General features: G+C 40.3%; 1 protein-coding gene and 1 long non-coding RNA gene across 3 annotated transcripts; one reads left to right on the top strand and one right to left on the bottom strand.

The window, feature by feature from the left end:
* Positions 1-323: 323 nt before the first annotated feature.
* LOC115789890 (uncharacterized) lies at positions 324-1,556 on the bottom strand. Its single transcript, XR_004020745.1, has 4 exons — positions 1,327-1,556; positions 976-1,159; positions 715-806; positions 324-587 (listed from the first exon to the last, which is right to left on the bottom strand). It is a non-coding gene; the product is annotated as an uncharacterized LOC115789890 (long non-coding RNA).
* A 1,898-nt stretch (positions 1,557-3,454) lies between these two features.
* scn3b (sodium channel, voltage-gated, type III, beta) lies at positions 3,455-18,879 on the top strand. 2 transcript variants are annotated; one of them, XM_030743467.1, is made up of 6 exons: positions 3,455-4,197; positions 6,724-6,905; positions 7,012-7,240; positions 9,873-10,011; positions 12,927-13,010; positions 17,843-18,879. In XM_030743467.1, exons 1-5 carry the CDS (start codon positions 4,143-4,145, stop codon positions 12,988-12,990), a joined length of 669 nt encoding a protein of 222 aa, XP_030599327.1. In that variant the 5' UTR covers positions 3,455-4,142; the 3' UTR covers positions 12,991-13,010; positions 17,843-18,879. The 2 variants fall into 2 exon arrangements, with proteins under 2 accessions (XP_030599327.1, XP_030599328.1); XM_030743468.1 differs by lacking the exon at positions 12,927-13,010.
* Positions 18,880-19,877: the final 998 nt, after the last annotated feature.

The raw sequence follows: 19,877 nt of genomic DNA, 5'->3' as shown, positions 1-19,877 counted from the left end.
TTTGCTTTTGTGTCCACAGTACCTCACAGCGGGACATGGCAACATGTAACAACATACTGGGCAGCTCTGAGAGTGTAAATCTTTGTGGTTATTTAGTACATTAGGTTTGCTCTAGTTATTTAGATGAAAACATGGGTTATTTTTAGGAAGACTGGCTTTGTGTGATGACTGTATCTGTAGCTGTGTGTGCACATAAATAGAGTAATGTGTCTGATCTCAACTTTGTTATTTGGGTCCATCTTTCCACAATAAAATGATAAAAACCTACACAAATACACACAGATTTGCAATTTTTTTTCTTTAAATTTTGTATATTTTATGTGTCCGACATGGTGACAGCATGCGAAATATACAGATGTAGTCACACACTGAGACTGAATATGAATGATAGATGAGTGATGAGTGAATTTGTGTTCATACTTTTCAAACTGCAGCATTAAGAGGCTTTTCTAGCAGGGAGCACATTAGATATACATCAGAATTTCCAACATGTTTGATCCGTGGCTGTCTGCTGTAATCATGTTATAATCTTGAAATCCTTCCAAATCCCTAGAAATCTCCTCTTTGCAGTACATCCTCGAAGATGCCTGCACACACACACACACACAGGCATAATTATAGTACAAACATGAGCACACACATGCTCTCTAACCTGCTCATTTATACATTCATTCACTCATGTAGGCTGTTTGTTAATGATGCCAGCACACGTACATAACTGTCTTTTTGAGTTCTTGATTTGGAGTTGGTCCTGTCTCTCTGATGTGTTCATCAAAAGTGTGCGCCCATTTGGTAAAATCTTTGATCTGAACACAGAAACACGTAAAAGCTCATTATCTTTCATTATGAAAACATATTCCCTCTCTGTGCCTGACATTTTTTAGCAAATCTTTTCTGATCACAAAGCCCGCTGTTGTAATTGAGATTTCGCCTCCCTGTCAGACTGTCACACTTCATGTGGCTGCACACTCTTACCTGGGCTGCTGCTGGACATTTTTCTTCTGCTCATGCTCAGCCTCTAGACAGACCTCCTCCGCACTCGACTCTTGACCACTTACTCATTCTGTGCAACTCCACCTGCTTCAGTATTTTCGATTGTGTTGCTCTTCTTATAAGCTGATCACCTCACACCTAAAGCTGAGCCTTTAAATGATGAAACCTTTCAGAGAGTTTGCAGAAGACCAAAGCAAAAAGAGATAAAAACACAATCAGGTGTGTTTTGAATTGTTAATTATCAGGAGACTGTCAGAGCAGCAAAAACAAAGTGACTTTTACAGACCTGGTGTTTTAATTAGTACTATTAACACTGTCATTATTTCCTCCTACCTCTGCTCCCTTGTAGGGACCTGGCAATGTGGGAGAAATTCCTTACATCTTTTTTGTTGATAAAATTTCACATCACGCCCCCACCAAAATACACTTACGTGACTTATTCACCTCCCACCTTTAAAATAGTTTAAACACATTGGATTCCAGTTAAAATAAATACATTTTAAAAAAGAGCTCAGTTTTAGGCTTCCTGTTGTCATACTGAGTCTGAAGCTGCCTAAGCAAGCCTCCTGTAGTCGCCATGGCACTGCATTACTGTTGCTATGGTTTCCCTGTCTGCAGGATATGGTTCAACCGGGCCTGCCATATTAAGTCTGGTCCTGCATGAGCCAGCCTACTGCTAAAGCTGACAGCAACACAAGAGTACACTCAGCTGCCTCTCTGCTTTTTACATTAAAATCTTTATGAGTGAGAATAGCAGCAACACAGCTGTTCATTCACTCTGACTATTTCTCAGTATTTTAGAGCTCTTGCAAAGCATAGACTAAAGTTCTAGTTATTTAATGGTACATATGTTTACAAAAATGTAAAAAGAAAAAAAAACTAAATAATAATGACCTTAACATTCTCAAACCTTTGATTTTTATTCTCCTTGGAAATAATCCTCTTATTGTTCCAGACACAGTGGCTGTAAAATCAAATACTGTGATGTCACAGTGAGATTATTGTGGCTTAATGCTGCATCACAGGTTTATCTCAATGTTTTTTTCTTTTAACATCATAGCGACCCTTTTTTCTTGGTCAGTGTTTCAGAAGGAAAGATAAGGTTTCTCTCATTGTGTACATAAAAAACCTATCTTGTGATTTCAGTGATTTTCATACTGTTGTTTACCATTTGTTATTATGTATGTGTTTGTGCACGCATACGCACGCTTGCATATATGGAGGTATGTGAGTGTGTGTATGTGTCTTCACTGATTGATTTTTAATTGTATCTTAATCTGTTTTTTTTTTTTTTTTTACCTGAACAGGAACTGCAGATTGAAACTAGCCAGCAGCTAAATTTGGTACAAAACATCTTTTCCCTTTTTGTGATTAATGTATTTTGTACATGTTGTTTGAAATAAACAATAAAGAGACAAGCAATATATATATATATATATATATATATATATATATATATATATATATATATATATATATATATATATATATATATATTAATCATATTAATAATTGCTTGATTGAGTAAAACTTTTTTATTGGATGTCAGGCAGGTCAATAGAGCAGAAAAAAGACAGAAAATTATGTATTGTTGTGTGCTTTAGGTTTTGCAGTAGAGTCAAATCCCTTCAGCTTTTTACTGACAGAAAAAAAATTACATTGTCAAACAGGTACTTGAGTTCTCTCCCATGCAGGTGGTGTAGTGGACTGTTTTTTTCACTGTAACTGAAAAGGGTTTTCATTTTTAGCATTTTTAATATCTCAAATGGCTAATTAAAAAAAATAAAGAAAAAAAGGCTTCATGAGATGATAGACCTACATATGGATTTACATTTTTTACAGTAGGTATACTCGTATCACCTTTATATTGGTTAAGAACACGTTAAGTGTACACGAATACATCTCTGCTACAGTACACTTGGCTGAAACAAAATCTTTAGTGACCAAGAAATCAGGATTGCTCTGATGTAAGATATTGTAAAGAAAAATTTTTTTTAAATAAACCTGTGATACAACATCAGGTCACATCAAAATCTCTCCGTGACTTCTCTCCATTGTTCCTATGATTGCCGGAATCGGGTGGGGAAATGGGAATAATGCAATTACTGATGTGTAACAAATGAAATGTCATGAGAAGGAACTCTGCGGGCAGCTGCTAAACAAGCTTATGTAACACATGACAAATAGAGTTTTGTCTCATCTTACGCTTTAAAGCATTCATAAAACTGCTTTTCATTTGGTTTCTACGCGTGTGTGTGCCCCCCAAAGTTTATACACACTGCGCTTTGTTTAGCGCCTGCTCTCAATATTTAAACAATCCCAAACAAGCTTACCGGCTGATTTGGTTAGGCCTACCCAAATGACAATAATGTAGTCATGCACACTGTAGCGTAGGAGGGAGTGACTCACGCATGCGTATCAAACCCTCTGCCCCTGCCAGCGCTAAGTGACTGCTGAAAAACAAAGACATTGAGCCGCGGCTGGGAAATGTCATCAGTCATCTCTAATGGAGGAAACGGACTTCTGACAGCCAGTAGATTTATTCTTTGAGGGCTGAAATAAGAGAACTGGCCTCGATAGATTTTTTTTTGCTGTTTGTGTGTAATCAGGACTTCAGATCTCGCAATAATAAGTGAGTACATCGCCTTTTGAGAATCCACAGGTTCCAGATCCCATTCGCCTTTTTCTAGAAACATTTTCTCTCTGTTTCTGGATGGATCCGGACTGAATGACAGCAGTTATGCGCGAAGAAACTGTCGGATCACTCGGGTAGCTCTCTCACATCACGGACTTATTAATTTCCCCGAATCGAGGAAATGATTAACTTAGTTCTTTCTATATAGATGCTACATTGCGAGCTAAGGGTTACAGGAACACTCAAATTCTTAGATGAACGCATTAAAATAGAACCCAATTCAAGAACCCTTTTGTAAATCACAAACGCGTCTTTCATAAGACTTCTCGGTGTGGATTTTCAATCGTGAAGAGGAAAGTTACCTGCGCTCTTATTTGCCGAAAAGAGGCGCTGTCGGTGGTCCTGAAGTCTTTTCAACAACTGTATCTCACGCCTGACCTCGTGTCAAGACAACTTGAGAAAAAGAACAAGTTAAAGCGATACTTTTCTCCAGCAGCTCCACAAAGAGCTGAATATGTTAACTCAATATAGAGTTCATCTCCAAACTTTGGTACTTTTGATTTCTCTTGGTAAGTATAATTTTGCAAGATGGTAAAATGCATTGGTTGGCTGTGAATGTTCCTATCTTAATCTATTTTAATTTTTCGGTTATACAACAATGAGTAATCAAGGGCTTTGGCAGTAGCTTGCAAACCACCAAGGAAACTGTGAACTCAAAACCCAGTTTCAGAGCAGTCCCATTGACATCTGCAGAGTGCAGCACTGCTGAGTGTTGTCAGCATTTAAGGGAAATAAATAGAAGCATTGAAGAGAGGACACTGGGGTTAAGCTTTTTCCCTTTTTCCTTTCCCTTTTTCCACTGCCTCCTTCCTCCCTGTCTCTGTTTCTTTGCTCTCTTTCCATGTGTTTGTATGAGCCCTCAGTATAAAAAAAAAAAAAAAGATGAGATAGAATCAATGTTGTCACTGTGAGCCCAGGGGGCTTTGGGTTATATAAGCACACTGGGCCCAACACTTCAACAGTCACACAAACACACACAAAAAAATCTGTTTTTGTGAATATAATCCCCTGAATTATTTTCCTCCACATATTTATTCACTTCCTGCCCCTCTCTCACTGCTCGTCTACCACTAATGCATTTGTATTTTAATCAGTTCTTTCTCTTGCATTATTTCCCTCCTCTCACACTGCCCACAGTTTCTGCACTCCCTTTATCCATTTATTCCTCCCACTGCCAGTAAATACTAATGGGCAGAGGCCATCATTAGTGCTTGCTGGTCTTGAATTTGCTATCAGTATTGTGACTTGAGTGTCTCCGGTGCCTACAGAGCTGCATAATTCAGTTTATCTTTTTAATGCTCACTGAGTTTTGCATCTGGTTCAATGTGGGGTTTAGTATGAGAGCTGATGACCTCAACAGAAAGGGTCAAGGATCAGTGGGCCATGATGCTATTACAGTTGCAACTTCAAAGGACATTTCACGCCTAAAAATAAATATACATATTTTTTCCCCTCTTGCCTGTAGTGATGCTTATCTATTGTTTTGGTGAGAGATGCCCAGACACAAAATTCTTAAGAAATGACATAGAATACTTTGATCTTGTTCCAAAAAAAAAAAGTGTAAGTATGGATTTGTTTTAAAACTTGGTAAACTTGGTAAAACTTGATAATTTTCCACACTACATTGAAAAGCCTATTCTTAATGTTTATTGAGGTTGTTTCAAGCTGCCACATCATATTTATAGTTGTGATACTGTAAAAAGGGAGTGCCCCCTCAGTTAGCTCTAAGGTTTTACATAACAGGACATTATAAAAAGGGATCTAGTTCTGACCAGGTCTTAAAATTAGGTAAATACAACCTGTGATGAACAACAACACTTGTTTAACAAAAACTGAGTACATGCCATGATTCAATAGCATGTAGAACCCCTTTTAGCACCAATAATGAAGTAATAATTTTCTGATTGACTATCAGTCTTGCATATATTTATGAAGGAATTTTGGCCCACTTTTCTTTACAAAGCTTCTTCAGTTCATTGAGATTTGCATTTATGTACAGCTCACTTAAGCTCTTGCCACAACATTTCATGCAGTTTGAGGTTTGGACTCTGACTGGGTCTTTGGAACAACTTGATTCTTTTCCTTTTCAGTCATTCTTTAGTAGATTTGCTGCTGTGCATGGGATCATTGTCCTGTTGCACAACATTATTTCAGCCAAGCTCTAGCTGTCGGACAGATGACCTCACACTTGACTAGAATTCTTTGATATACAAAAGAGTTCATGCTGGACTCAATTACTACAAGGTGCCCAGGTCCCGTGGCTGCAAAACAAGCCCAAATCATCACCCTTCCACCATCATGTTTGACCGTTGATATGAGGTGTTTGTGCTGATCTTCACTTTGGGCTTGCCTGTCCAAAGGACATTGTTTCAGAAGTCTTGTGGTTTGTTCAGATGCAGCTTTGCAAACCTAAGCTGTGCTGCCATGTTCTTTTTAGAGAGAAGAGGCTTTCCCTTGGCAACCCTTCCAAAAAAGCCACACTTGTTCAGTCTTTTTTAAAATTATACTGTAATGAGCTTTAACATTTAATATGCTGAGACCTTTAGAGTCTTTCCTCCTTGGCATTGTGTTAACACACACCTGAATGCTCCAGACCATCAAACTGCCAAAACCTTTACTTTTATTAGAGGTGCCCACACTTGCTGATGATAAATTAATCAATCAATTAATAAAGTGCATTTGATCAGCAGATCCTGGCTGCTACTTGCTCTTTTGATTCTCATGGAAACAGTAAAGGTGTATTTAGTTTTTCAACATAGCTTCTGCATTTTGGATTAGTTTTTGTTAAAGAAAAAATGGCACAGTGTGATGTGTTTTACAGTTTATCTGAGGCTGTATTTACCTAAGACCTGCTAAGGACAGATTATTTTTGTTATACCCTGGTATGCAAAACCTTTCAATTTAAAGAGGGTCTAGTTTCTTTTTTGTTTTGTTTTGTTTTTTGTTTGTTGTGTTTTGCTTTTAGTGGAATATGGAGTTTGAAGTTACATTTTGAATGCCAAACTAACCCTGTGTAACCTTTCATGTTTTTCAAGTCCACCTGAGCAGGCCAGTATGTGTCGATGTTCAGTCAGACACAGAAGCAATCGTGGGACAACCCAAGAAGTTGACCTGCATCTCTTGCATGAGGAGGGAGGAGGTCAAAGCAAGCACATTTGTAAAATGGTATTACACTCCAAAGGAATTTGCAGACAAAAACCAGACCAAAAAATATCTCGTAAGTTGTTTATACATTTTTGTATACTGTGTGTGATCTGGCATATCATGACTGTGCTCACATTAATGTATTTAATTAATGTCTGCATGCTTTCCCTCTCTTCTAGATATACATGTATCAAGGTAACAATCAGACTGAAATGTTTGAACCATTTAAGGATCGTCTAAATTGGAATGGGAGCCAGGACCTGCAAGAGGTCTCCATTGAAATCCGTAAAGTCACCTATAATGACAGCGGTTTCTATGAGTGCCAAATTCGGCGTGAGTTTGGCTTTGGCTTCTACACTCCCAGCTTTGTAACTGAGAAGAACTTCACACTGGCCGTGAGAGAGAAAGGTGTGGCTAAATGGAAATTTCTTGCATGCTGTCCTCCCATGTTCTGTGCGCAGGTTTAGCAAAATTTATGTTTTTCCATGTCATTAACATAAAAATAAAAGTTAAATATAAATGGAAGCTAAACAGCTAATAGTGGTGGTCCAGCTGTGTCACTGGAGTAGGCTGTGATAAAACATCTCCCAAATATCCCCTCTTTAATATTGGCAGATATGACTTTGTTAACCAGTATTCTCTAAACTGACTTAATAAAAAGAGTTTGATTTGCAAACGCAGGATGTCATGAGTGATGACTCCACTGTAGAATTGCACATCCTAACACTGAGACAAGAGAAAGACTAACCTGTGTAGTGTGTTGACTTCTGTGTGCTCAGTGTGATATATCTGTGATATAAATGTTGCACAAACCATCATAAGTTGATTTTTAAAATTTATTATATATTTTCAACAGTTTTTTTTTTCCCCTAAGTGATGCATGAGTGTGAAAGCAGTTTGCCACTAACAAGACCACTTTCCTTCCTTCCCCTTTGTTGTGACTGTATATATTTAAAAGGAATAATTGTGTGTTTTGTTTTGTCTGCCTTTATTGTCCATCAAAGCTTTCTTCTGTTGTCAGTGAAGGTGTTAATTCAAACCAGCTACTTTGCTATCTATTATAAGGGGTAATGTATTCTGCTTCCTGAATGCTTGGCTTGCTGAATGTGTCATGCTCCACCTTAATCGAATATACACCATGTATATTTGAAATTACTGAACTCTCCCTATTTCTCTACCTTTACATTATATATATATATATAATGTTAAGGTAGAGAAATAGAGTATATATAGAGTATATATAATTATATATATAGTTTGATTTAGAGTTTGCACCCATAAAAAGAAGAGTGAAGAATATAGTACTGTTAGATTGTTTTTTTTTTTTTACTATTTTCACAGCCCATCCTTCATATTTCACAGAACAGTGGCATCAAATTTCACAAAGCCTGCAGCTAGTGCACTGTACAGTAGAGCATAGTTACATTAATGTTTCAGTAATGGAATCCATAATGGTAGAATGAATTACTGGCATTTCCGTGCTTTCTTATCTAAGAGATTTTATTCCCCTAATAGCCTTCTTTTGCACAGGCTGCTCAGTCAAATCAGAAAAAAGTTGTCATTGTCTGGTCAGCAGGCTTTCTGGAATTTGTTAAACACCCACTGGCACAGTGGTTCACAGTCACTCATTATGAAACCAAAATGAAGGATAATACAAGGATAACTTTGCATTTATTTAACAACTAACACATGCCCATATGCACTTTGAATCAGCATTCACTTGCTTGTAATCCCTCTTCTTGTCCTTAATGGGTTATTAAGGGATAATTTTCTAATGTTCTTCCACTGTAAACAATGGAGAGAAAGCACTGAATGAGTAAACATTCTCAGTGTGATGTCAACAAGATACTAGCCTGAGTTAACTGATTTTAATTACTGAATAATCATATTAAAGTATCTGATAAGCCACAACATTAAAACCACCTGTCAAGTATTTTGTAGACCTGCTCTGAGGGTGTTTTTTGCTCTCTAGCAATAATACATTGATAGCAGATCCTTTTGCAGGGTGGCGCCTCCGTGGGTGGGGTTTGTTCTGGTGCATCCTGTGCATGGTTAATTTGGTTGAGATGTAGGAAGTTTGCAATGCACTGGGCTCCTTTCTAAGCAGTTTTGTCTTGTGACTTTGTACTATTGGAAGAGCCCCCCTTGCCATGGGTGTGTCTCTTTGTTCTTCTACAATGTGTACATTGGCCATGAGTGTCATCCATGTACACCTGATTTGCAGGAGTCAAATTTTCTGTTGTTTAATTGTTGTGGCTAATCTCAGTATATATGCAGTATATAATATTTAGAATGGGACGGGATAGTTTATACTTCATTATTTACTCTAGAAGCATGTCAGAGGAGAATTGTTTACAATGAGCAAAAGCTGTTCTGGTGTTAAAAATGGCACGCAATTATTTTTTTTCTGACAGATTCTAAAGTTGGAGCATCTTTCACGCTCTGTGAACCTCTGTGACATTACATATCCATCTTATTTCATTCTTAAAGGTACCCTGTGGAGATTTAATGTTTTTTATTCATGCATTTTGGTTGAATTTACCATGAAGATGTGTGTACACTCATGTAATAACAACATAAGCACTGCAACAAAATACACTCAAAATGCCTGTTGTATTAGAGCCCCAAAATATAGATGCAGCATGTTAGGAAACATTAGACATAAACATAGCCTTGCAAAATATCCACTGGGCACCTTTAACTCCTTAGGGTCTGTTTTCATTATACTGCAGGTATGGGCATGATATTATCTATACAACATGCAGTAGTTTCTGCATCATATTTAAGTGTATCTACAGACAGGATGCTTGGCAAAAATACCTTTCTTTCTGTGTTGTTTAGCTGCATAATGAAAGGGAAAGGCAGCAAAAGTATTGATATTGTGACTGACAGAGGATTGTGGGTCAGCAGTGTTGTACAAGCTCAGCATACATTCTTAATGCTGCGATAAGGTCTCTTCTGCTCTTTTTTGCTCACAATATTCCAAGCAAGCATGCATGCTGAATAATACATGTGCCTTGCCACTGTTTTTCCTCCGCAGCCAGCAATGACACCACAGCAATCTACTCTGAGATCATGATGTATGTGTTGCTGGTATTCTTGACCTTCTGGCTGCTGGTAGAAATGGTCTACTGCTACAGGAAGATCTCCAAGTCTGATGAGCAAGCGCAGGACACAGCGTGAGTCTCACACAGCTAAATGTACAGATGCACAGAACAGTGTGTGTCTGCAACACAAACCTGTGTATTTTTATTCAGATATTTATGTGTTGCGACTCAAAACTTGGCAATGTGTTCATATTAATTCAAAAGTCAGAAGTCATCAAGAAAGTGTATGCAAAAATAACTGAAAGTGTTTATTTGCTTAAAACTTCTGGTTTAAGCAAGAATTGTAAAGTCATAATTGTAACTTGAATTCTAAAAAACATATATGGGATAGGGAAATGAGATTTAGGAGTGAGTTGGGGGAGAAAGTGACAGAAAGAGAAGGAGTGAGGCAGTGGGGCAAACACAGAGACAGAAAAGTAATTGAGTCCATCAGTTTCTAACTGTCCTGCAAGACTAATCTGTCTTTTCACCTAGACTGCTGACTGCTCTTCTTTTTTTTCTTTTTTTTTAACATCCGTGATGGATTTTCAGCTCTGTCAGTGACTGGCTTTTTGCATTGCCTTGTCAGTAATGTCAAAGACCCAAATGCACCTTTATAGTCAGCTCCCACTGGATTTTAGTGGTGTTGGCATACCTTGTCAACCCACAGTTACGACTTTTGTACAGGGTCTTTATGTCCTGAAGAGAGCAATCACACATGTGCTGATCCAGTTATTTTTATTTTGCAGTTACTGCTGACTACAAATCTGTCTCCTTCCATGAAACATTGAGTGAATGTGCTGCACAATAGGCACAATATTGCTGAACATTCATTAGAACTAATGTCCAGGGTTCAGACAAATTATATTTTAATTAATAGTGAATGGTTTAAGCTGAAATAGTTACTATATTTTGTAATATTTCTGGGAAGAATTCTTCTAAATACATTCAGTTATTTAGTGCCTTTCTAGTTTACGCTTGCACTAGCAAGTAATTGAGATTTATTGGTAGTGACCTAATTGAAATGCAGCAGCTTTCTTGCTATTTTCAATCTCGTCCTGCAGCAGTTTATAAAACAGTCCTGTACTCTTATTTGTGTAGTAGCAAATGTAATGAAGCACTGTTTTTAGCAGCAAATAGCAGCACTTCTAGTGGAAAGCTTCAGATTCCTGGAGTTCTGAGAAAGCAATTAGGGGTAATTGACTTACATATTTACAAGTTAGGTAAGTAGATATTAAAATCCATCTTTGTGTACAGCATTTACATAAAATTCAATGACAGATCGACAGATGATTAAATTAAACATCAAATAATCTATCAGTACATTCCTCATCTGTTGACTTTACTAAGATTTACAGTGTTGGTAACTTAAATTTTCTTGTTCACCTAATTTAACTGTAAAATTTTTGCTTCAATGGGATGTATTTTTAACTTCAAAAAATACAGGAAATTTTGTAAACAAAATAATTCTACCTCAAGTAGCATAAAGCTTTGCTTTTACAACTTTCAGCTGCTCATTTAATTTCCCATGGTGCCGCCACAGCAGATGGATCCACCAATTTGATTAAAACTGGATACCCTTCCTTATGCAACCCCCTATTTTTCTGGGGTAGCAGTGGTAGTACACCAGCTTGTGACCTTCCCACATGAGGTTGAATTTCTGTTTCCCCCCAGTTGTGTTAGGCAAATGTGATAACCCCTACACCTGGGGTGGGAAATTTTCAAGCTGAACTCAATTCTGCTCAATATTCAATTTTATCTCTTCATAAACTGCTATTACTAAGAGTAGATGTTACAATTAGGCCCTAGACTGTGGCCCCTTTGGAAAGTGAATTGCACACCCCTCCATTATACTAGGGAAATACATTAAAATTTGCCTTTACACATCAAGAATATTTAAGTTGCTATACTTGTATTTAAGGAATTAAATAAAAAGGAAGAGGACACAGCTGAAAATGAGCAAAAAGGTTATGTGTTTCTATAGTGCAGAGGTCAGCACAAACCAAATGTATGTCTCCATCAACTGCGGCGACCCCGTGGGAAATAAGGGAGAAACCGAAAGTTGTAAAGATACAATTTTATGTCATTGAAGCTGGATTTTTATTTATTTATTTTAGTTTGCACTACAAGAATTTCTGTGGTTTTTGAAGATAGAAGATAGATGCCAGTGAAGCTAAAATTGTCTTGTTAACCTTACAGGAATATTGAAATTAGGTGAACAAGAAAATTCATTAAGGGTAAATCTTAGTAAACAGTAACAACAGTCCAATGCTCAAAAAAGCTGTTGGATCAGGTTCCCTTAATATTTTGATTTTTTTTTTTAACTTTTTTTTTCTTTTTACAGTCTGTGTGTAATTAATAGGTTTTGGCAATAAGCCATTACAGACCTCTATGACAACATAGAAGGTCCAGCCACCCACACAAGAGGTCATTTTATGGTCTGCTTCCTACTCAGGCTTAATGAATGGAATACGTGCCACAAGTAGGACATTTTGAGATTACATTTTGTGATGCATTTAGTGGTTTGGAGCATATTAATCATGTCCCTGAAGGAGAAGATAGGATACAAGGATGTGATCTGTCAAAGAGTTAAATTAGGCTATTTCTGAAATGTGCTTACAGTCACAAAACTCTTTTCACTTGTGTGAAGTGTTCTTTAGCTACACACTCTCAGCGCAGCACTTTTGAAATGGTAGCATATTCAGTGCAGGTACTGGGATTTTTAACAAGCTGAAAGTTTGCTATTAAATACTGAATTAGGATGTCAAATCTTCCTGATGTGCATACCATACAGTCTCTGTACACTGCTCGCATTACAGTGGCGGTTTTCACCTGGTAAACCTCATTCCCTTATTTCTATGAATTAGAGGCACATTTTCACTCTTTAGTAAAACAGAAATTCAGAATTGTTGCCCTGTTGTGAACACTGTGCAAACTTTAACTAGCTGTGGTATGTGGTGCTAGCACCAGGTCTTAGACACTCTGTTTTTCTACCAATCTGCCCACAGGACAAACTACCTAGCCATTCCCTCTGAGCAGAAAGACAATCCAGCCGCACCTGTTACAGAATAAAAGCGGTTGTCAATGATACGGTATTTTACATGTGATTCTCTCAAGCTGATTCTAATCACTGAAATCATCCCCTCGCTTTCAGTTCATATGTTTGTACCTTTATCACTCGTAATTGTGCAGCTCTCTAGAGGAGTCCTGCTGCTTCAACACCCCTTGCGCCCTTCCTTCTTATCCCTCTTCAAAAGGGCTTTCATTCCTGCCATTTTTTAAATTCCTCACTTAATCACAAATCCTCCATTTTTATTCACTCTCCATTCAGTGTTCAGTCTGTCCCACTTTCAATGATTTTCTGTTAGAAATGTTAGCACATATTTGATCTTAACAGTGTTGAATGAAGTATGTGAAAGGGTGGGAAATGTAAGCATGTTAAATTCAGATATAATTTCAGACACGTGGTGAATGTTATGCATTTACATTTGCATGTTTAGGGTGTAGGTCTCTTGGATTATTATTAAAAAAAAGTACATACCTATGTATGTGAATTACTTTTGTTTTAAGGTATGCAGGCCTACAGTACTGTGCAAAAGTCTATGAGCCACCCCTCATTTCTTTATATTTTGCTTGGAAAATGGGGGATAAATACAGGAAAATCCTCCTGTAGGCCCACCACCCGCAGGAGGCGTCGTAGGGGTCGGGTGCAATGTGTGTCGGGCGGTGGCCGAGGGCGGAGGCCCTGGCTGGACCAATCCCCAGCTATCGAGACTGGCTATTGGGACATGGAATGTCCAAAAAGGTTGAGAGATACCAGCTAGATATAGTTGGGCTCACCTCAACGCATGGCCTGGGGTCTGGAACCAGTCTCCTGGAGAAGGGCTGGACTCTGTTCCAGTCTGGAGTTGCCCTCAGTGAGAGGTGGCAAACTGGGGTGGGTATTCTTGTATCCCCCTGGCTTGCTGCCTGTACGTCAGAGTTTTCACCGGTGGACGAGAGGGTAGTTTCCCTGCGCCTTCAGGCTGGGGAACGGGTCCTGACTGTTGTTTGCGCTTATGCGCCGAATGACAGTTCAGAGTACCCACCCTTTTTGGAGTCGCTGGGCGGGGTGCGGGAGAGTGCTCCATCTGGTGACTCCATAGTCTTGCTGGGAGACTTCAACGCTTATGTGGGCAATGACAGTGAGACCTGGAGGGGCGTGACTGGGAGGAACGGCCTGCCCGATGTGAACCCGAATGGTGTTTTGTTGTTGGACTTCTGTGCAAACCACAGTTTGTCCATAACGAACACCATGTTCAAACATAAGGATGTCCATGAGTGCACATGGCACCAGGACACCCTAGGTCGCAGGTCGATGATCGATTTTGTAATCGTGTCATCAGATCTGCGGCCGTATGTTCTGGACACTCGGGTGAAGAGAGGAGCTGAGCTGTCAACTGATCACCACCTGGTGGTGAGTTGGATCAGGTGGCAGGGGAAGATGCTGGACAGACCTGACGCACCTAAACGTATTGTGAGGGTGCGCTGGGAACGCCTGGTGAAGCCCCAGTCCAGGAGATCTTCAACTCCCACCTCCGGCAGAACTTCGACAGCATTCTGAGGGAGGCTGAGGACATTGAGTCCGAATGGACCATGTTCCACACCTCTATTGTTGAGGCTGCTGCTCAGAGCTGTGGCTGCAAGGTGGTTGGTGCCTGTCGTGGTGGTAACCCCCGAACCAGATGGTGGTCACCGGAGGTGAAGAGAGCCATCAAGCTGAGGAAAGTCCTATCGGGCTTGGTTAGCCTGTGGGACTCCGGAGGCAGCTGACAGGTATCGGCAGGCCAGCTCGGACAGTGGCCGAAACAAAAACTCGGGTGTGGGAGGAGTTCGGTGAGGCTATGGAAAAAGACTTTCGGACGGCATCGAAGCGATTCTGGCAAACCGTCAGGCGACTCAGGAGAGGAAAGCAGTGCTCCACTCACACGGTTTATAGTGCGGGTGGGGTGCTGCTGACTTCAACTGAGGCTATAGTCGGACGGTGGAAGGAATACTTTGAGGACCTTCTGAATCCCACTGACACGCCTTCTGTAGTGGAAGCAGAGTCTGGGGATGAGGGAGATGACTTGAACATCAGTGGGGGTGAGGTCACTGAGGTAGTTAAACAACTCCTTGGTGGCAGAGCCCCTGGGGTGGACAAGATTCGCCCGGAGTTCCTGAAGGCTCTGGATGTTGTAGGGCTGTCTTGGTTGACACGCCTCTGCAACATCGCGTGGAGATCTGGGGCAGTGCCATTGGATTGGCAGACTGGGGTGGTGGTCCCCATCTTTAAGAAGGGAAACCAGAGGGTGTGCTCCAACTTTCGGGGGATCACACTCCTCAGCCTCCCCGGAAAGGTCTATGCCAGGGTGCTAGAAAAAGGGTCCGTCGGTTAGTCGAACCTCGGATTCAGGAGGAACAATGCGGTTTTCGTCCTGGTTGCGGAACGCTGGACCAGCTCTTTATCCTCTCAAGGATATTCAAGTGTGCGTGGGAGTTTGCCCAACCAGTCTACATGTGCTTTGTGGACTTGGAGAAGGCATTCGACGGTGTCCCTCGGGGTATCCTTTGGGAGGTCCTGCGGGAGTATGGGGTGTCTGGCCAGTTGTTGTGGGCCATTCAATCTCTGTACAACCGTAGTGAGAGCTTGGTCCGTATAACCGGTAATAAGTCGGATTCGTTTCCTGTGGGTGTTGGACTTTGCCAGGGCTGCCCTTTGTCACCGATTCTGTTCATAATTTTTATGGACAGAATTTCTAGGGGTAGCCAGCTGGCGGAAGGCTTCTTCATTGGTGGCCTCAGAGTCTCATCTCTGCTCTTTGCAGATGATGCGGTCCTGTTGGCTTCATCAGGGGGTGGCCTCCAGCTCGCAGTGGAACGGTTCGCAGCCGAGTGTGAAGTGACCGGCATGAGAATCAGCACTTCTAAGTCTGAGGCCATGGTCCTCAGCCGGAAAAGGGTGGAGTGCCCTCTCCAGCTCAGGAACGAGTTCTTGCCCCAAGTGGAGGAGTTCAAGTATCTCGGGGTCTTGTTCATGAGTGATGGGAGAAGGGAGCGGGAGATCGACAGACGAATCGGGGCTGCTTCTGCAGTGATGCGGACGCTGCACCGGTCTGTCGTGGTGAAGAGGGAACTTAGCGTAAAAGCGAAGCTCTTGATTTACCGGTCGATCTACGTTCCTACCCTCACCTATGGTCACAAGCTTTGGGTAGTGACCAAAAGAATAAGATCACGAATACAAGCGGCAGAAATGAGTTTCCTTCGAAGGGAGGCTGGCCTCTCCCTTAGAGATAAGGTGAGGAGTGCGGCCATCCGGGAGGGGCTCAGAGCAGAGCCGCTGGTCCTCCTCATTGAAAGGAACCAGTTGAGGTGGCTGGGCATCTGATTAGGATGCCTCCTGGCCGCCTCTTGGGTGAGGTGTTCCAGGCATGTCCCACTGGGAGAAGGCCCCATGGTAGACCCAGGACACGCTGGAGAGATTATATCTCTCAGCTGGCCTGGGAACGCCTTGGGGTCCCTCCAGATGAGCTGGAGGAGGTGGCTGGGGAGAGGGAAGCCTGGGCTTCTCTGCTTAGGCTCCTGCCCCCGCGATAAGCGGAAGAGAATGGATGGATGGAAATACAGGAAAATATTGAAACACGTGGAAACATACATGAAAATACAGTGTATAAGGCAAAAACTGCATTTTACAGTTCCAATGAGCTTGAAAGTCAACATTTAGTATGATCACCTTTATTCTTCAACATAGCCTAAACTCTCTTAGGAAGCTTTCTTGTAATTTCTTCAAGCAGTCTTCAGGAACAGTTCTCCAGGCTTCTTGAGGAACATTCAAATCTCTTCTTTGGATCTTGGCTGCCTTTAGTTCTGTTCTCTCTCAAGATGATCCCACACTGCTTCAATAATGTTGAGGTCCAGGCTTTGAGCAGGCCAATCCAAGACTAATAGTGTTCCACTGTGTGTTTTTCTATGCTTTTATTACACTGGCATTGTGTTAGGGATTATTGTCATGCTGAAAAATGAACCCATTACATATTAGACTGTACTTTTCTGTGTTCATATTTCCATGAATTTTGACACGATCTCCAACACCACTGGCTGAGATGCAGCCCTAAACCATGACAGAGCCTCCACTGTGCTTTACAGATAGCTGTAGGCACTCACTGTTGTACAGCTCTCCTGACCTACTATGTACATATAAACAAAGATTTGAACCAAAAATTTCAAATTTGGATTCATCGCACCATCCAACCTGTTTCCACTGATTTTCAGTCAAGTTCTTGTGTAATTTGGCATATCTCAGCCTTTTCTGCCTGTTTCCCATCCTTGAGTATGGCTTCTTGACAGCCACACTTACACTGAGCCCACTTCTCCACTTCAGCAAATAGTGGATCTACTGAAGGTCCAGATGCATCTCTTAGGTCATGTGTCAGGTCTTTGCTGTATTTTTCCCCCTCTTTCTTAAGAACATTAATTTCAGATAGTATTCATTTGCTGTAGATATTTTTTTTTTTAAGGCTTGACATTTTTTGACTCTTCACCATGCCAGATCTTTGTCTAACAGCACTTTGGGAATCACCTTACTGGTGCAAAAAGACTATTTAATCTCAAGCTGTGTTATCTTTGGCATTTTTCATAGATTTAACTAAAGAAATGGGAACAACTTATTTGTTTTTTGTGACAGGCTGCTAGTAACAAAGTACTTAAAGATACAATTTAAAATGATTTCTTTGCTAAGTTGTCTATTATGAATAGGCACAATGCTGACAAGAAATTCTGGCTCTTTGGAGGCAAACTATAAAGAAATGAGGGGTAGCACTTCTGCACAGAACTGTATACTGTTGCATAACTGAAAGAACACGTCTTCATGTTGAATAAGAATAAACATGTTCCCTGTTCTCCTTAGGTATTGACCAATCACAATGGGGCATCAGTTTCATCAACCCCATCTGTCCCACTATGAAGATTTCTCCCAGGCAGCAATGGGAATCCTGCTAACTGACCTTCCTGCTTATCGACTGTGTCTTGTGAAGAGCCAGTCAAAAATGTCCAAAAGCTGTTTTTCTCCTGCCTTTCCTCACATGTTTTTTTTTTTTTTTTTTTTTTTTAACCTTTGTGCCAGGTATCTCTCAAAATCAAGTGCTTTCACAGTTACATCAGGTTAAAGAACACAAATGTTAGTGTCCTCCACTTTTATAAGAGCCAACCTTCATTTGGACATGCCAGTGTGTGGACTAACTAACTAAAGCATTTCTTGGTAGTTAGTAGTGCCTCTGTGGTTTATATATAACCTATAAACAGATATGACCCCAGAAAATGTCCTACTGTTGTCAAGTCTCTTATGTACTTCTTGTATACTGACTTTATAGTACTTGTTTTCTTTTTCCTTTTCTTCTTCTTTTTTTTTTTTAGTTTTCTTACAATTTTATACCATGTGGATATTTTTGGTTGATAGTTTTATTTGTATTGGCCAAAAGGCTTTTTAAGGAAACTGAAATGTCCAGCTTTTATATTGTATGGATCTGCATTTGTCTCTTTTTGCTATATGAAACAAATAGTGTAATACAGAAATAGCATACAAATAAGCAGACAATACTGCATCAAGCCACACACTTTTACCTGGTCTGAATTTATTCAATTTCCTACTCTCCTGTATAAAACTCTAAAATCCACAGGTGGCTCTAGTCTCCAAGTATATTTAATAGGTCAAGTCTTGCTATATACAGTTAATCTGGAACTTATGCTCAATACTTTCACTGTTGCTGATGTTCTACAGTAGCATTGCTGCTGAGACTAAATGTGTGCCTCTTTCTATAGTACAACACTGTAGAAATGTATATACTTTGTCATTCATTCCTACTATGCTTTTTTTTGTCTATTACAGATATGTCATGTTTCAGTGAGCTGCTTTTAACTATCAAATACAATACATTCCACAATCTATGTTACAGTTCCTCTGTTGTTGCTGACTGAAGACCTTTACTACAACACTGGTGACACTGTTACGCAGCAGCCTCCAGGGCTAAACAATGAAGCCAAAACAGAAGTGCAGGTCCTTGAGGAGGCTTCGAAAGCTAGTCAACTCTAATGTCAAAATAGCGAATATAGAGCAGAAAAAAAAATGCTTTGGTTTCTATATTTAAATTCTCATTTAATTAAAAATTGAAGAAAGTATGCATTTTTAGGGGCATGACTGCTTCAAATGGTACAGATTTTCAAGAACAAGGGGGATATGCAGAGCTGTAACCACTACAAAGGGATAAAGCTGATGAGCCATGAAGCGCTGGGAAAGAGTTGTTGAAGTTAAGAAGAAAGGTGACGATCAGTGAGAAGCAGTATGACTTCATGCCTAGAAAGAGCACTACAGATGCAGTGTTTGCCTTGAGAGTGTTTTGGAGAAGTATAGAGAAGGTCAGAAGGAGTTTTTACTGTGTCTTTGTGGAGCTAGAGAAAGTGTATGACAGGGTGCCAAGAGAGGAAGTCAGGAGTGGCAGAGAAGTATGCCAGGCTGGAGCAGGATATGTATGAAAAAAGTGAGACAGTAGTGAGCTATGCAGTGGGTGTTACAGATGGGTTCAAGGTGGGGGTGGGATTACATCAGGGATCGGCTCTGAATCCCTTCTTGTTTGCAATCGTGATGACAGGCTGACAGATGAGGTCAGGCAGGAGTCTTCATGGATAATTTTTCAGATGACACTGTGATCTGTAGTGAGAGTAAGTAAGTAAGTAAGTAAACTTTGTTTATATAGCACCTTTCACAGATAAAATCACAAAGTGCTTTACAATGTGCAAGTAGAATAAATAACAATAGCTGATAAAACCAAGTAAAACATTTAACTAAAAGCCTGAATAAGTGTCTTAAGCTGCTTTTTAATACGGAGAGACAGCGGCAGGGCATTCCACAGCCTGGGGGCTACTACCTGAAAGGACAGGTCACCCCG

The sequence above is a fragment of the Archocentrus centrarchus genome, chromosome 13 (assembly GCF_007364275.1).
Source record: "Archocentrus centrarchus isolate MPI-CPG fArcCen1 chromosome 13, fArcCen1, whole genome shotgun sequence".
Lineage (NCBI taxonomy): Eukaryota > Metazoa > Chordata > Actinopteri > Cichliformes > Cichlidae > Archocentrus > Archocentrus centrarchus.
The sequence above is the reverse complement of the archived record's forward strand: the minus strand, read 5'-3'. Positions and strand labels throughout refer to the sequence as shown.